This window comes from Carcharhinus amblyrhynchos, chromosome 4 (genome assembly GCF_965287045.1).
Source record: "Carcharhinus amblyrhynchos chromosome 4, sCarAmb.v2.hapA, whole genome shotgun sequence".
Classification (NCBI taxonomy): Eukaryota; Metazoa; Chordata; class Chondrichthyes; order Carcharhiniformes; family Carcharhinidae; genus Carcharhinus; species Carcharhinus amblyrhynchos.
Genome location: NC_137327.1, coordinates 35771764 through 35789869, shown reverse-complemented (window position 1 = coordinate 35789869; position 18106 = coordinate 35771764). Strand labels below are relative to the sequence as shown.

Sequence of the window (18106 nt, the reverse complement as noted above, 5' to 3'; positions counted from 1 at the left end):
ATTAGATAATGCTCCTGTGTAGTGCTTGAGGGTGTTTTATTATGCTAAAAGTGCTACATAAATGTAAATTATTACTGTCATTTGAACAAGGTAAGCTCTTTAGTCAAGGTGGCTAAAGGGTAGTGTAACTAGTGAAGTAAACTCATAACCATGTCATTTTTTTTTGTGATTTTTGTAACAGGTATTTGGACAGATCCACAGGACTCCAGAGCACTGTTGATCACAGATCTGCCAACTGGGCTCCAAACTGAGGAGATAGATCTCCTCCCTGGAGCTTTTCACTCAACTCCTTTACCATCTAAACCAATGGCTTCTTGGCTAGGATGGCACAGGCTGAATAAGCATACCAAGCCTTGTACTGGTAAGTCATGCAGTTTTAGCTGGCCAGACTCCAGCAGTACCTTCTCAACAGTCAAAAGTTTCTAAGGCTCAGCTATGCCAATCTGTGCCTAAGCCCTTAAATAGATGTGTCCATTATCACTTTGAGCCTGCCACTGATACCTTTTAGTGTTACAACCCCTCCTGTACTGTTGTTTACCATCCTGAATTGCCAGGTCCAGCCCAATATTTCCATATACGATAGCTTAACTTAGGGGAAACAACATGTCCCCTGGAAAGAAGGATTTGTGTAGTTTTGCATTTGCTCCCACGGGTGTTTGTCGTACAGTATGCAAACTGCCTTTACTTCAAACAAAGCCAGAACCAAAAATGAAGCTGTCATTCGTAGATGACGAAAAAATAATACGGAATGGTACTGGCTGGTAGCAATGCTCTGCACTGGTGAGTCAGGCAGTTTTAGCTGGCTAGACTCCAGGGGTACCCTCTTCATGGTCAAAACTTTCTAAAACTTGGCTATGCCTTTTAAACTTGGGTACATTAAGTAATCCCCCTCAGCTTAGAAAAATTAGACTGGAGGGTAACAAGAATTCATTTTTGTTACCCTCTAGTCTAATTTTTCTAAGCAGATACAAGACACCTAGAAATGTGTTGAGGAACAATTACAGCAGAAGATTTAGATTACATCAGAAATGATTTTGAGTATTATTTCAGAATCGTCTACACATTGTGATGGTTTGATGAACACATAAAAAGTGTAAACTATCTTCTGTGACCCTCAGACCTCCATTGTAGGGTTACAGAGCAATTGATGATAAACATGTTCCTGACATTTGCATTGAAGAATTTGCTCCAAAGATCAAAATCCATAATCAGTTGGTTCATTGGTTTCAATAATGGATAATCACATCACACACACCCACTTTGTTTGGAACTCTCTGGTATCAGGTGATTTTAGAGGTATCTGGTATTGGCTCTCTGATGAACATAGGGAGATGAACAGAAGCACAGACACATAGCGCCAGAGCTCTGACAAAGGATCATCTAGTCTCGAAACGTTGGCTCTATTCCCTCTCCACAGATTCTGACAGACCTGCTGAGATTTTCCAGCATTTTCAGTTTTTGTTTCACACTCTCAGGTTCGTAAGACTATAATGCAGGAGAGTATTTAGGAATTAAAAACAGAAAATAATGGAAAAATCCCCAATGGGTCCAGCAACATCTGTGGAGAGAGAAACTGAGTTAATGTTCTGAGTCAGATATGACGCTTCTTTGGTACCAAAGTTAAAAAATCAACTTGCTTAAGTCCAGACAGACAACTAATGTGGTGAAACATAATTTATTTGTCATTTTGTGTTATTATGCAAAGACAAATTGTATGAATTTAATGCAAACTGATCCAAAAATAACAGTTGCTCTGTAACAGAGGTCCACATCTCCCGCTAGTGTTCCACAGGCCCTTTCAGTACCACTTAATACTTCTTCCAAATTTCATAGCTATTTCCTTGCTGTCTCATTATACTCTCTGGTACAGCAAAAGTTTGTCTTTGACAATTTCAATTTAAACACTTCCCATCCCTTCCCCTCCAACTGATCTGCATTCTCCTCACACAAACCGAAGACTACAGATTAACTTCTACAATCACTTTTGCCACCTTGCAAGATTTTGCCACCTTTCATTTTGCTATTGTTGAGAAGGTTTTCAACTGTAGCTCAATTGGTAGCAATCTTGCTTGAATTACAAGAATGTGGGTTCAAGTCTGACTCTAGAAACTTGAATACAAAAATCTAGTCCACCACTCCAACGCAGTATAGTGATCTCCATCAAGACAGCATCTTACAGATGAGATACTGAATGGAGGACTGGTCTGCCCTCTGTGGTGAGATTATCCCCGCTGTCCTGGCCAATATTTATCCCTCAATCACCACCACCTAAAAAGACAGATTATCTGATCATTATTACATTGTAGTTTCCCGGAGCATACTGTGTTCTAAATAACTGCGACATTTCCTACATTATAACAATGACTAGACTTCAAAAGTACCACAGTGACAGCTATGCAATTGCTAAACTCCAGCAGTATCCCCAACGCAATTGAGGCTTCCTAAAAATTGGCTATGCCAATCTGCCCTAAGCCTATTAAACCTGGGTAAATTGATGTGTCCATTGCAACATCCTGAGGGTGTGAAAAGCAACATATAAATACATGTTTGTTTTACCCCAAATCACATTTCTTTGCTTCAGCATCGACAGCTCACCACCCATTTCCAAAGCTCTGCTCTGATAAATCTAACAAGCATCCTCTTCTCTGGCCTTCTACAAACCATTACACTGCAGCTTCTGTTCATCTCCATTAACAGCTCCCTCATTTTCTATGTCCTTTTTAACTCCCTCGGTTCTATCTTGGACAATTCTATCCTTGCATTCCTAAACTTGAGGCCTGCAATCTTATAAGAACGTCAAGGGTAAAAGTTTTTTAAAGTTTATCTATTAGTGTCACAAGTAGGCTTACATTAACACTGCAATGAAGTTACTGTGGAAAACCCCCTAATCGCCACACTTTGGTGCTTGTTTGGGTACATTGAGGGAGCATTTAGCATGGCCAATGCACCTAACCAGCACATCTTTGGACTGGAAGGAAACCCATGCAGACACAGGGAGAACATGCAAACTCCACACAGATAGTGACCCAAGCCAGGAATTGAACTTAGGTCCCTGGCACTGTGAGGCAGCAGTGCTAACCATTATGCCATTGTGGCTGTACAACTGGCTTAGTGATTCACTGTCAGGTGCAGATAGAAAACCTGAAATTGATATTGGTCCAGATCTTCCAGTCTCCAGATCATCAGAGGCCAGACGTATTTCCCAGAATGTGTTCCTAACTCCATGTGAATTGCCTGAGAAATTTAAACTCATGGCAAACAATTCCCCTCCTCCCGGGGATTCTCTGAAGAAGTTTCCAACTCTGAGTTAGAGCCAGAAACTTTGGAATGGTTCCAACTTACTTATCTGAATAGTTACCGAGGAAATGTTTGACAAAAAAATCCATGTCTAACTTCTGGGTAACTATACAACTGACTCCCCCGACACCTCCTTGACTTCCTAGCTATCCCTGACGTGACATGACTATTCCCCACCACACGACTCCCCCAACACACACATCCCACCCCCCAGTCCCTTGACTCCCCACCTTACCCAGCTGCTACCCTATCCCCTTACCACACCCACCCGACAACATTCATTCACTAACACACTGAAGGCCCGTTTAACTGTCCCAAAGTTTTTCAGTGTGTTAGTGAGCACTTATCAGAATATTGCAGCTACTGCTGTGTAAAGGGGCCATGGCTTCTGCATGGATTCCCCTCACTGATGTCTGCAGGATCCTCCATTGGAAGACTGGCCAGAAAAATCAGAGAAAATTAAGTGCCTATTCAGGGCTGGAAATGAGGGTTTGAACACTGATCGAGAGATTTGAGGCAATGTACCTTCTGTTCAATGGCCAAATTATCCTAGAATCCCTGCAATGCAGAAGGAGGCCACTCAGCCCATCGAGCCTGCACCGACAACTGTCCCTCCCAGGCCCTATCTCCTTAATCCACATATTTACCCTGCCAATCCCCTTGACACTAAGGGACAACTGAGCATGTCGAATACACTGAACCTGCACATCTTTGTACTGCAGGAGGAAACCAGAGCACCCAGAGAAAACCCACACAGACATGGGGAGAATGTGCAGACTCTACACAGACAGTCACCCGAGGTCAGAATTGAACCCAGGTCCCTGGCACTGAGAGTCAGCAGTGCTAAGCACTGTGCCACCGTGCCACCCATGAACTGCCCAGAACCGCAGAAACATCCTGCAAGCCAAGGATAACAGAAGATTCCTGACCATGGTACGCTGTAAAAACACCTACTCCACCTCTTTTCTTCTGTTAATGTGCATCTTAATTTCAATGGCAAATATGAGAAGCTCTTGGCTATTTATTGAACTTGGACATTTAAGGATGTCCAGTTAGCCTCCCCTTCCCAGGATCCAATGTCACATCATCATAACTTCCAGTCTGCACACTCACCATCATCATCTCCCCCACCTGTCTCTCCATAGCACTAGTGTTGGTTTCACTTCTAAATGTCAACACAGTCAGTACATTTCTGGGAATGGCATCTCCCCCTATTCCATGCAAATCTGGCCTGGTTGTTAGTGAAATCATCTATATGCAAGTGTGAGCTTCAACATGAACAGCATCCAGTTCTAACTCCCCACTTCCACATTGCATTCTGTTTTATCAATTGCCAGTTCAGCATCAAATTACAGAAAAGGAAGGGACTCTCACCAACTTTTACAGATGCACCATCGAAAGCATTCTTTCTGGTTGTATCACAGCTTGGTATGGCTCCTGCTCTGTCCAAGACCGCAAGGAACTACAAAAGGTCATGGATGTAGCCCAATCCATCATGCAAACCAGCTTCCCATCCATTGACTCTGTCTACTTTTCCCACTGCCTCGGCAAAGCAGCCAGCATAATTAAGGACCCTGGACATTCTCTTTTCCACCTTCTTCCTTTGGGAAAAAGATACAAAAGTCTGAGGTCATATGCCAACCGACTCAAGAACAGCTTCTTTCCTGCTGCTGTCAACTTTTGAATGGACTTACCATGCGTTACATTGATCTTTCTCTACACACTAGCTATGACTATAATACTATATTCTGCACTCTCTCATTTCCTTCTCTATGAACAGTATCTTTTGTCTGTATAGTGTGCAAGAAACAATACTTTTCACTGTATGTTAAAACATGTGACAATAATAAAATCAAAATTTTTTCCAGTTTAGCATTAATAAAACAAAAGTCACATTCCTGTTAATGTCTCAAAAAAAAGCACAATGGTCATAGATTCTTTTGTATTATCTTCAGTTAAGGTATAACTGGTGATGTTCAATTTTAGTGGCCTGTTTGATATAATACACAGCTTTAAGGCAGTTTATCCCACCAACACAACAGCCACTGAATTATCTATACCATATTCAGGCTTGAGAATTCTCACAGTATCCTTGTCAGATTCCCAAGTTCCAGGTTATATAAATGGTAACTTACCCTAACACAAAGAGTCATGAACGAAGCCCAGTCCATCACGCAAACCAGCCTCCCACCTGTCTACACTTCCCAGTGCCTCGGAAAAGCAGCTAGCATAACAAGAATCCCATGCATCCCGGACATACTCTCTTCCACCTTCTTCCATCGGGAAAAAGATACAAAAGTCTGAAGTCATATGCCAACTGACTCAAGAACAGCTTCTTCCCTGCTGCCATTAAATTTTTGAATGGAGACACCTGATATTAAGTTGATCTTTCTCTACACCCTAGCTATGACTGTGATACTACATTCTGCACCCTCCCCTTTCCTTCTCTATGAACAGTATGGGGTTTATGTGTATAGCATACAAGAAGCAACACTTTTCACTATACACTAATACATGTGACAGTAACAAATCAAATCAAAAAACATGCTATTCACAAAGTTGTTAGTCTTACTCAGGCCACGTGCTGGCATGCCATCTCTGAATGCCTGTATCCCATCACCCCTCCACAAAACTGATATTTTTTATTATGCCTTCTTCTATATAACCCTTCTCCCATCCGTACTGGGTGTCTTATTTACCATCTAAAACTGTAATGAGCTAGGTTTAAAAGTTACTTTGAAGAGCTTGGGGGAGAGAGAATTGAATACACTAATGAGTTTTAAAAAAGGGATGGGGCAGAAAAAGAATGAGGCAGGGAATAAAGTTAATTCCACCTTCAGTCCAAAAGGGAGCAGCTGGGAACAACACAAACCAAGAGAGAACAATTTTAAATTTACTTTCTCCAGTAAATCCCGGGCAGGCGAGCAAACTTCTCCAGCCTCCTCCTCCTCCTCCTCCTCTTCCTGGTGGGTGTCATTCGGTGGCCCGATTGGGGAGAACTGTGAGCGGGGGAATTTGTTGGTTTTCTTCTTGCCCATAACTGCTGGGCAGCGAGTGGGGGGGGGGGAGAGGCTGGGCAGTGACTGGGCAGCGGGGGGGGGGGGGGAGAGATGCTGGGCAGTGACTGAGCAGCGGGGGGGAGGGGGAGAGAGACTGGGCAGTGACTGGGCAGCGGGGTCAGAGAGAGGTTGGGCAGTGACTGAGCAGCGGGGTCAGACACAGGCTGGCCAGGCTGGGCTATGCCATGTGGTCTCGGTCTCTGTGCCGGCAGCTCCGGGAATCACGGAACGTCACAACCGGGGAGGAGACAGAATGAATGGGGAGGAGATACTGAGAGTGAGGCAGAGAGTGAGGGGCTGGGGAACTTGGGGGGCGGGGGTGGTGAATGAGAGAGGGGCTGAGGCAGGGAGAAGCTGGTCCCCGGCTTCATGTTTATCATGCTGACTCTGTGCGAATATTCAAAATGTCCAGGAGAGCAAGTTCTGCAGAGAGGAAGCCCTGCAAACTCACTGTGGGGACCCTCACTGAGTGGAGGGATCTCTGCACCCTCACTGAGTGGGGGGTCTCTGCACCCTCACTGAGTGGGGGGGTCTCTGCACCCTCACTGAGTGGGGGGTCTCTGCACCCTCACTGAGTGGGGGGGTCTCTGCACCCTCACTGAGTGGGGGGGATCTCTGCACCCTCACTGAGTGGAGGGATCTCTGCACCCTCACTGAGTGGAGGGATCTCTGCACCCTCACTGAGTGGGGGGTCTCTGCACCCTCACTGAGTGGAGGGATCTCTGCACCCTCACTGAGTGGAGGGATCTCTGCACCCTCACTGAGTGGAGGGATCTCTGCACCCTCACTGAGTGGAGGGATCTCTGCACCCTCACTGAGTGGGGGGTCTCTGCACCCTCACTGAGTGGAGGGATCTCTGCACCCTCACTGAGTTGGGGCCTTTAATCCTCCCTGGCGGGGGGGGGGGGGTCTCTGCACCGTCACGGAGTAGGGGACTCTTACTGCCCTAGTTATTCCCCAGGAGAGGGAGAAATACCATCCGCAGAGTTAACACAATCCGGATCTGATTTTACAGCGAGAAGATGCCCAATCCCAACGTTAAATATTGCGCCGTTTCCTCCTGTGGCTGGATTGGCCACTGAACCGGTAAACTACAAATATAAGCTAATACTCTGGGGTCACTGACTCAAATCCCACCATGGGAAATGGAAATTACAGAGTTAGCGCATATCTAGGTAGGAAATTCTATCACATTGCAGTGTGAGTGTAGAACATTCGGCCCATAGTGCCTGTGCTGGCTCTCTGAAAGAGCAATTTACCGAGTGCCACTCTTCTTCCCACAGTCCTGCAAATTTTTAGGATCTCGAGGTGACTATTCCCAAGACTGACTTTCAAAACAGCAAATTTAGCTGTTTCCTAATTCGAAGCCTTGTAAGAATAAAGGTGCACCAAGAAAAACTGGTTGATTGATTCACTCTCAAAATCTTCACTGTATTTTATGACCAAGACACCAATGTGAAATAAATAGAAATATCCTGGGTAATTTCCATCTTAATTCATCATGTTCTCTCTTTTTTCACTGCCCTCCTATCTTGTCTTAATATCTCCCTCATGTAAACCCCCCAAACCCATTTCCACAGTTACCTCCTTATCATAACACGTGACCTCACTACTCCTGTTCTATCAATCACAGACAGACCTATTATTAATCCCAAAACAGAAAATGCTGGAAAATCTCAGCAGGTGTGACAGCATCTGTGGCGAGGGAATAGAGCCAACATTTCAAATCAGCATGACCCTTCATCAGAGTTGGAGCCTGTTATAGATCAGGCTTTGTATCAGGCTAAGTTCATATTCTCCTTTCTCCATCCCAAACCTCATTCCTTTTGTGTGTATGCCCCTGAGAAAAGAGCTCTTTTTCAATTCACTTACAGCTTTCAAAACTCCAACTGTTTAACCTTTTGCCCTCCATTTGCTACAAGATTTCTGCAAGTACCAATCTAGGGTGCCCAGTTTTGTAATAGACGGTTTGGATTTTAGTGCATTTAGCCCTGTTCAAATATCAGACGCCATTAGGTGCGGTATTCTGAACCTCACACTATTCACAAGGTTGCGAGTCAGCCTGAAGGACAGTCCATTCAATTGTGAGTGTTCCCTGACCAGTTTGGATGATATAAAAATCAACCAATTAGAGGCTTGCCATATCTAAATGGTCACCCTACTATTGGTTACATGTCAATGAGGGCAGCACAATGGTTAGCACTGCTGCCTCTCAGCACCAGGAACCCAGGTTCAATTCCAGCCTTGGATGACAGCCTGTATGGAGTTTCTCCCCATTTCTGCACAGGTTTTCTAGGGTGCTCTGGTTTCCCCTTGCCACAAAGATGTGCGGGTTAGAGAGATTGGCTACGCTAAATTGCCCCTTAGTATCCCAAGATGTGTAAGTTAGGTGGATTAGCCATGGTAAATGCGTGGGGTTACAAGGATGAGGAGAGGGACAGGGTAAGATATTCTGCCAGAGGGTTGGTGCAGATTAGATACATCAAATGGCTTCTTCAGCACTGTAGGGATTCTAGTTGGAGAGTGTGCCATATGAAGTGTCCTATTGGACTTGACCTGTGCCTATTAGGTTGCTGCCCTCAACATTATGCCATGCTGTCCTCTCAGCCTCACTAGCTAATAATGATATCAGTCATTGGAAATCATTTTGCAGTCAATAAGCGCCTATGAAAAAGAGCATAGTATTGTTCTCATCAGACCTACACCCTGACACTCATTGCCATAGGAAGAAGTCTCACAACACCAGGTTAAAGTCCAACAAGTTTATTTGGTAGTAAAAGCCACTAGCTTTTGGAGTGCTGTTCCTTCACCAGGTGAATGGGAGTTCTGTTCACAAACAGGCATATAAAGACACAAACTCAATTTACAAAATAATGGTTGAAATGTAAGTCTTTACAGGTAATCAAGTCTTAAAGGTACAGACAATGTGAGCGGACAGAACGTTAAGCACAGATTAAAGAGATGTGTATTAGCTTCAGACAGGACAATTAGCGAGATTTTGCAAATCGAGGCAAACCATGGGAGTTACAGATAGTGTGACATGAACCCAAGATCCAGGTTGAGGTCATCTTCATGTGTGCGGAACTTGGCTATCAGTCTCTGCTCAGCGACTCTGCGCTGTCATGTGTCGTGAGGGCTGCCTTGGAGAATGCATACCCTAAAATCAGAGGCCAAATGCCTGCGACTGCTGAAGAATTCCCCAACAGGAAGAAAATACTCTTGCCTGGTGATTGTCAAGCGATGTTCATTCCTCTGTTGTCGTAGCATCTGCATGGACTCATCACCGTACACATAAAAAATGCCGAAGAGAAAGATGTTGTTCAAGTTGGAATGTTTGAAAGAATGTGATTTCATTGCAAAAAACAGGAAGAATCAATTTACACTGATGTGATATCATCACCAGACACTGAGGAAAGGGAGATGTGAATCAGCACGTTTTGTCAGAAAAGCAGAAATTTAACATTGAAAGTACAACTGCATCATCATGACATCCTTTATTAAATTGCACGCATATCCTCCAAACAATAATGTCACTGCTGCAAAACTACAAAAGTCTACCTTGCCATGAGCCACCACCAGTCTTATTGGAGTACTGACCACAGTACAGAGGTTGATAAAGAAATCTACTCCTCCCCAAAGGCCTGATGTGTGGGTGAACAAACGTGAAAACATCGAGTAAGAATGTTCTCGTGCCAAAATCTCTACAGATTTCATTATGTTAAAACAAATGATCTTTTCGGCTATTGATACAGTTGCAACAAAGCTTTTTTTAAGTTTATTTATTAGTGTCAGAAGTAGGCTTACATTAATACCGCAATGAAGTTACTCTGAAAATTCCCTAGTCACCTCCTGTTCAGGTACATTGCTTAGCATAGCCCATGCACTTAACCAGCATATCTTTCAAATCTGGGAGGAAACCCATGCAGACACAGGGAGAATGTGCAGAATCCGCACACCCAAGCCAGGAATTGAACCCAGGTCCCTGGCTCCATGAGACAGCAGTGCTAACTGCTGTGCCACCTTTAGTATTTCCCCTTAGTTTTGAGGTATTTCAATTACGAGAAGGGGTTCCAGCAAATTGTTGGATTTGTGATAACCTCGGAGGCAATAGCAGCAGAAGCATTATCCACACTCAGTAACATCAATCTCAACCTAGAGAGACTTCCCACATATTCAGATGACAACACAAGTGTTTATTATGGAAAGCAGGACATTGTTTACCAAAAACTGAAAGGTTTTTAAAAGAACATTGTTGCAATCAACACTTTGGCTCATATATTGCATAATGCAAAAGGGTATGCCATCAGAAAAATCCTGACGTTGACACAAATACATCATTCCACATGTGCCTACCAGAGAGTACCAAAGGACTGGGCCTAAAGGAAAGGGTGGCATCTGAAGGGGAGGTATCGCATGGGGAGCTACACACTTTCCAGTTGTGGATCGTTGGGGTGGCAATGTATGGGGGGCGGGGGTGGTTGGTGATTAATAGGGGAGGCGGCAATCAGGGCAGCAATTGGCCAGGGGAGGGGCAATTGGGGTGGCAATCTGGGTTGCAGTGGAGTGACAATCTCCCAAATCACTATGTACTAATGCACAATAGTGTCCTTTAGCATCACCAGCCAGCGTCCTGGCATGAACAGACTCCGTCCACTCCCCTTACTGGTGCGAATCACACTTTGCCTCCTTTTTCTCTAAGTATCGTAAGATTTGAATTTTTCTCTTGCTGAAAAAATGGGCGTGATTCTCTCCCCTTATCACACTCATTTGGCACTTAGAATCTCTTATTAGATCGCCCCTACATCTTCATGTAGCTTGGTGTCAAATTTTGTTTTACAATGTTCCTGTGATGTATATGTTATGCTAAAGGAATGTGTTCTGCTGAAAAGTCACAGACCTGAAATTTTAACTGTTTCTCTCTCCACAGATGGTGCAAATGTGCTGAGTATTTCCAGTGTTTGCTTTCAATTCAGATTTCCATGGTTTGCAGTATTTGTATATTTTGTACATGAGTATAAGTATACTCCCATTGTGTGCAGTTTTTGTGAACAGGGGGGAGTACGGTAGGATGAGAGAAGAATTGGCGAATGTTGATTGGGGGAGCACGTTGGAAGGTAGTTCTGCTGAGGAGCAGTGGAGGATCTTTAAGGAGATCTTTCTTGGTGCTCAGAGGAAATTTATTCCGATGGTTAAAAAGGACTGTAGGAGGAGAGGTAATAAGCCGTGGATAACGAAGGAGGTGAAGGAAAGTGTTAAATTGAAAGCGGAGGCGTTTAGAGTAGCTAAGAGTAGTGGGCAAGAAGAGGATTGGGAGAGGTTTAAATGTCAACAAAGATTGACAAGTTGATAAAGAAGGGTAGGAGAAACTATGAAGCTGGGCTAGCGCTTAATATAAAAAAGGATAGCAAGAGTTTTTATAAATATATAAAAAGGAAGAGGCTGGCTAGGGTGAACATTGGACCCTTAGAGGATGAGAGGGGGGACTTAGTGGTAGGGGATGGGGAAATGGCTGAGGTCTTGAATAACTTTTTTGTTTCGGTCTTCACAGAGGAGGACGTGAATAATTTGCCGGGTGTTAGCGATGGAAAGGTGGTAGGACTGGAGGGTCTCAATGACATTATTGTTACTAGAGAGGCGGTGCTCGACAGACTGGAGGGACTGATTGTGGACAAGTCCCCAGGACCGGATGGAATGCATCCAAGGGTTCTGAAAGAAATGGCGGAGGTGATAGTGGATGCCTTGGTGGTTATTTTCCAAACGTCGCTGGATTCCGGGGAAGTGCCGGAAGATTGGAAAATGGCTAATGTTACGCCATTGTTTAAGAAGGGTGGCAGGCAAAAGGCAGGGAATTATAGGCCGGTTAGTTTAACGTCTGTTGTAGGTAAAATGTTAGAATCCGTCATCAAGGAGGAAATAGCGAGGCATCTTGAGGGGAATTGCTTGATAGAGCAGACGCAGCACAGTTTCGTTAAGGGGAAGTCGTATCTGACAAATTTATTGGAGTTCAATGAGGATGTGTCTAGGGCGGTGGATAGAGGAGAGCCGGTGGATGTGGTCTTTCTTGATTTTCAGAAGGCGTTTGACAAGGTACCTCACAAGAGGTTATTGCAGAAGATAAGGGGGCATGGAGTTGGGGGTAGGGTGTTAGCGTGGATAGAGAATTGGTTGTCAAATAGGAGGCAGAGAGTGGGGGTCAATGGGTGCTATTCGGATTGGCGGTTGGTGGCTAGTGGAGTGCCTCAGGGGTCGGTGCTGGGGCCTCAGCTATTTACCATTTATATAGATTATCTGGAGGAGGGAACCGAGTGTAGGGTGTCGAAATTTGCTGATGACACCAAGATTGGTGGAATGGCAAATTGCGCGGAGGGTGTGGAGAGTCTGCAGAAGGATCTAGATAGGCTGGGCGAATGGGCCAGGAACTGGCAAATGGAATTTAATGTTGGCAAGTGCGAGGTGGTCCACTTTGGTAGGAATAATGGTAGGAAGGACTATTACTTACGTGGCGAAAAACTGCAGCATGCGACGGTGCAGAGGGACCTCGGGGTCCTTGTGCATGAGTCGCAAAACCCAGCCTGCAGGTGCAGCAGGTGGTCAGGAAGGCTAATGGGATGCTGGCCTTCATAGCGAGGGGGATTGAATATAAAAGTAGGGAGGTCTTGCTGCATCTGTATAGGGCATTGGTGAGGCCACAGCTGGAGTACTGTGTGCAGTTTTGGTCACCGCACTTACGCAAGGATATTTTGGCCTTGGAGGGAGTGCAGAGGAGGTTTACTAGGCTGATACCGGAGTTGAGGGGGTTGAGCTATGAGGGGAGGCTGAATAAACTAGGCTTGTACTCGTTAGAGTTTAGAAGAATGAGGGGAGATCTCATTGAGACGTATAAGATGATGAATGGGATGGATAGGATAGAGGTGGAGAGACTCTTCCCGCTCAGAAAGGACAGTAGGACTAGGGGGCACAGCCTCAAGATAAAGAGGGGACGGTTTAGAACGGAGTTGAGGAGGAACTTCTTCACTCAAAGGGTGGTGAATCTCTGGGATTCTCTGCTCGTTGAAGTGGTGGAGGCTACCTCGCTAAATATTTTTAAGACGCAGGTTGATGGGTTTTTGATAAGCGAGGGGATTAAGGGTTATGGGGAGAGGGCAGGAATGTGGAACTGAGCCACGACAGATCAGCCATGATCTTATTGAATGGCGGGGCAGGCTCGAAGGGCTAGATGGCCTACTCCTGCTCCTATTTCTTATGTTCTTATGTTATGTTAAGTATACCATCTTCTTCACCATTATCCAGTTGGGAGGGCCTCCACCCAAATGGATTCATTATCTATCCAACTGCAACTCAAGTCACCTGCAATGGCTTCTCTTTCCATTTCTGCACTATTAGAACTGGTGTCCTCCAAGGATCTATTCCCAACTCCCTCCTACATGCTGCCCCTTGCCAACATCTTCTCAAAACAACACTAGTCTCCACATGTATGCCGTCTAGCTCTACTCTTCACCTATGGTCTAAGTTGTCAGATTGCTTGTCTGACCTCCAGTACTGGAGGAACAGAGATTTGCCCCAGTCAAATATGGGGAAGACTGAAACCATCACCTTTAAATCTAAAGGTGCTATTTTATATGTGAATGGCAAACTAGCAAGGGTGGAGAGTGTCCCTGATAAAAGGGCAAAGAACAATACAGCACCGGAACTGGCCATTCGGCCTTCCAAGCCTGCATCAATCACATGTTCCTAACTCGACCATCTGTTTGTATCCCTATATTCCCAGTCTGTTCATGTGGCTATCTAGGTAAGTCTTAATGATTCTAGCGTGTCTGCCTCAACCACCTTGCTTGGCAGTGCATTCTAGGCCCCCACCACCCTATGTGTAAAATAAGTCCCCTGCAAATCTGTTTTGAACTTTACCCCCCTTACCTTGAACTTGTGACTCCTTGTTTGTCATTTCTGACCTGGGAAAAAGCTTCCTAACTGTTCACCCTACCTATGCCCTTCATAATTTTATAAACTTCTATTAGGTCGCCCCTCAACTCCACCTTTCCAGGGAGAACAACCCGAGTTTACTCAATCTCACCTCATAGCTAATACCCTCCATACCAGGCAACATCCTGGTAAATCTTTTCTGTACTCTCTCCAAAACCTCCACATCCTTCTGGTAGTGTGGCGACCAGAACTGGATGCAGTAATCCAAATGTGGCCTAACCAACGTTCTATATAACTGCAACATCATATGCCAACTTTTATACTCTATGTCCCGTCCAATAAAGGCAAGAATGCCACATGCCTTCTTCACCACCATTTCCACCTGTGCTGCCACTTTTAAGGATCTGTGGACTTGCACACCCAGATCCCTCTGTGTCTATACTCCTGATGGTTCTGCCATTTATTGTATAGCTCCCCCTGCATTAGATCTACCAAAATGCATCACCTCGCATTTATCTGGATTAAATTCCATTTGCTCTTTCTCCACCCAATTTTCCAGCCTATCCATATTCTGCTGAATTCTCTTAGTGTTCATCACCATCCGCAACTCCAGCAATCTTTGTGTTGTCTGCAAACTTACTACTCAGACCAGCTACATCTTCTTCCAAATCATTTATATATATCACAAAAAGCAGAGATCCCAGTGCAGAGCCCTGCGGAACACCATTAGTCACAGACCTCCAATCAGAAAAAAGGCCCCTCCACTGCTACACTCTGTCTTCTGTGGCCAAGCCAGTTCTGTACCCATCTAACTAGTTCACCTTTGACCCAGTGAGATTTAACCTTGACCACCAGCCTGCCATGAGGGACCTTGTCAAATGCTTTACTAAAATCCATGTAGACGACATCCATGGCTCTTCTCTCATCAATCATTTTTGTCACCTCCTCAAAAAACTCAACCAAATTTGTGAGGCATGACCTCCCTCATACAAAACCATGTTGTCTGTCGCTAATGAGACTATTAAGTTCTAAATGCGTATAGATCCTACCTCTAGGAATCTTCTCCAATAATTTCCCTACCATGGACGTCAATCACTACCCTATAATTACCCGTTATCCTTGCTACCCTTCTTAAATAATGGGACCACATTTGCTATCCTCCAATCCTCTGGAACCTCACCTGTGTCCAATGAAGAAACAGATTTCTGTTAGAGGTCCAGCAATTTCACCTGTTGTCCTTCTCAGTAATCTAGGTCAGATGCCATCAGGCCCTGGGGATTTGTCTACCTTAATGCTTCCTAAAACGCCTAACACTTCCTTCCTTGTAATTGCGATTTGTTCTAACGGGTCTACACATTCCTCTGAGACACTACCAATCAATGTGTCCCTCTCCTTTGTGAATACTGATGCAAAGTATTTATTTAGGATCTCACCTACTTCCTTGGGTTCTAAGTATAATTCCCCTCCTTTGTTCTTGAGAGGTCCGACGCTTTCTCTGACAACCCTCTTGTCCCTAACATATGTATAAAATGTCTTGGGATTCTCCTTAATCCTGTTTGTCAAGGACATTTCGTGACCCCTTTTTGCCCTTCTAACTCCCTGTTTAAGTTCTTTTCTACTCTCTCTGTATTTCTCCAGTGCTTCATCTGTTTTTAGCTGCCTGGACCTTACATACGCCTCTTTTTCTCTTTTTGATCAGACCCACAATTTCTCAGGTTATCCACAGCTCTCAAATCCTACCTTTCCTGCCCTTTCTTTTTACAGACACATGTCTGTCCTGCGTTCCTATCAACTGCTCCTCAAAAGACCCACGTGCCAAATGTGGATATACCCTCAAAAGCCTCTCCCAATCAACAGCCATTAAATCCTGCCTAATCCGGCTATAGTTAGCCTTCCCCAGTTCAGCACCTTACCCATAGGACAACACTCATCCCTTTCTATGACAATCCAAACGTTTACAGAATTGTGGTCACTGTTCACCACATATTTCCCCACTGAAACTTTGATAACCTGACCGGGCTCATTCCCCAGTAATACGTCCAGTATAATTCCCTCTCTAGTTGGACTATCAACTAAGAACCTTCCTGGACACATTTTACAAATTCCTCCCCATCCAGACACCCAACCCTAAGGGATTTCCAATCTATATGAGGGAAATTAAATCTCCCACTACAACAACTCTATTTTTTCTACACCTGTCCAGACTCTCCTTACATACCCGTTCTTCAGCTTCCTGTGGGCTGTTGGGAGGCCTGTAGTACACCCCCAGGATAGTGACTGCGCCCTTCCTGTTTCTGAGCTCTACCCTTAGTGTCTCCTAATATGATCCTTCTAAATTGTCCACCCTCTGTACCACTGCAATATGCTCTCTAACTGGTATTGTTACTCCCCACCTCTTCTAGCCCCTCCTCTGATTCGCCTGAAACACTTATACCCCAGAATATTCAGCTGCCAGTCCTGTCCTTCTTTTAGCCAAGTCTCTGTCATTCCAACCACATCCAAGTTCCATGCATGCATTAAGGCTCTAAGTTCATCTGTCTTGCCTGTTACGCTCCTTGCATTTAAGTAGATGCACTCCAGACCTCCAGGCCCCACTGAGTTCATCCTCCCCAAGATTGCTGTTCCTCTTAGGTAGCCTTGTCTTGGCCCCATGCTCGTCCCCAGTCTCTACACTTGCTAACCTATTGTTTTGATTCCCACCCCACTGCCACGTTAGTTTAAACCCACCTGAATCACACTAGCAAACCTCCCAGCCAGGATATTGGTGCCCCACCAGTTCAGGTATAACCTGTCCTTCTTGTACAGGTCCAATCCTCCCTAGAAGACTTCCCAATGATCCATGAATCAGAAACCCTCCGTCCTGCACCAATTCTTTAGCCATGTGTTCAGCTGCACAAACTCCCTGTTCCTAGCCTCATTAGCATGTGGCATGGGGAGTAATCCAGAGATTGCTACCCTGGAGGTCCTGTTTTTTAGCCTTCTGCCTAACTCCCTAAATTGCTCTTCCAGGACCTCCCTGCTCTTTCTGCCTATGTCATTTGTACCGATGTGGACAATGATGTCTTACCCTCCCCTTTTAGGATGCTTTCTACCCGCTCAGAGACATCCAGGACCCTGGCAGCAGGGAGGCAGACTACCATCCTGGAGTCTCATTCACGCCAACCCAGAACCGCCTGTCTGTGCCTCTAACGACTGAGTCCCCCACTACCATTGCTCTCCTATTCTCTCCCTTTCCCTTCTGAGCCACAGAGCCCGGCTCCGTGCCAGAGACCTGATCACCATGGCCTATCCCTGGAAGGTCATTTTCCCCCCCCGCCCCACCCCCACAGTATCCAGTATCCAAATGGTATACTTATTTTGGAGGGGAAGAACCACAGGGGATCCCTGCACTGACTGCTTCCTCCCCTCCCCTCTCCTGACTGTCACCCAGCTAGTTTTGTTTTTAGGTGTTACCACTTCCTGATAACTGCTATCTATCACCCCCTCTGCCTCCCGAATGATCTGAAGTTCATCCAGTTCCAGCTCCAATTCCCTGAGGCGGTCTGAGGAGCTGAAGCTGGGTGCACCTCCCGCAGGTGAAGTCAGCAGGGCCACTAATGGTGTCCCTTACCTCCCACATCCTGCAAGAGGAGCATTGAACTGCCCTAACTGTCATCCTCTCCACCCAAACTCCCAACAAGATAGAAAAACGAGTTAGAAAAAGTTTACCTGTTCTCACATTGAGTCTTTCTTTTAGGTTGGAGGGTGGAAGATATTTCATGTGTAGTGTCTCAGGTTTCCTCATGTTTATTGGGTAAAACAAAATTACCTAGGTCTCCCTATGGCCAACT

The 18106-nt window shown here is 45.2% G+C and overlaps 1 protein-coding gene across 2 annotated transcripts in view; it reads right to left on the bottom strand.

The window, feature by feature from the left end:
• Positions 1 to 6342, bottom strand: part of heatr3 (HEAT repeat containing 3) — a 44411-nt gene extending 38069 nt beyond the window's left edge. For both annotated transcript variants that reach the window (XM_080188108.1, XM_080188109.1), the window contains exon 1: positions 6195 to 6342. In XM_080188108.1, coding sequence (XP_080044234.1) covers positions 6195 to 6335 — 141 coding nt within the window. In that variant the 5' untranslated portion in view covers positions 6336 to 6342. The remainder of the gene's footprint in view (positions 1 to 6194) is intronic.
• Between the last annotated feature and the right edge of the window lie 11764 nt (positions 6343 to 18106).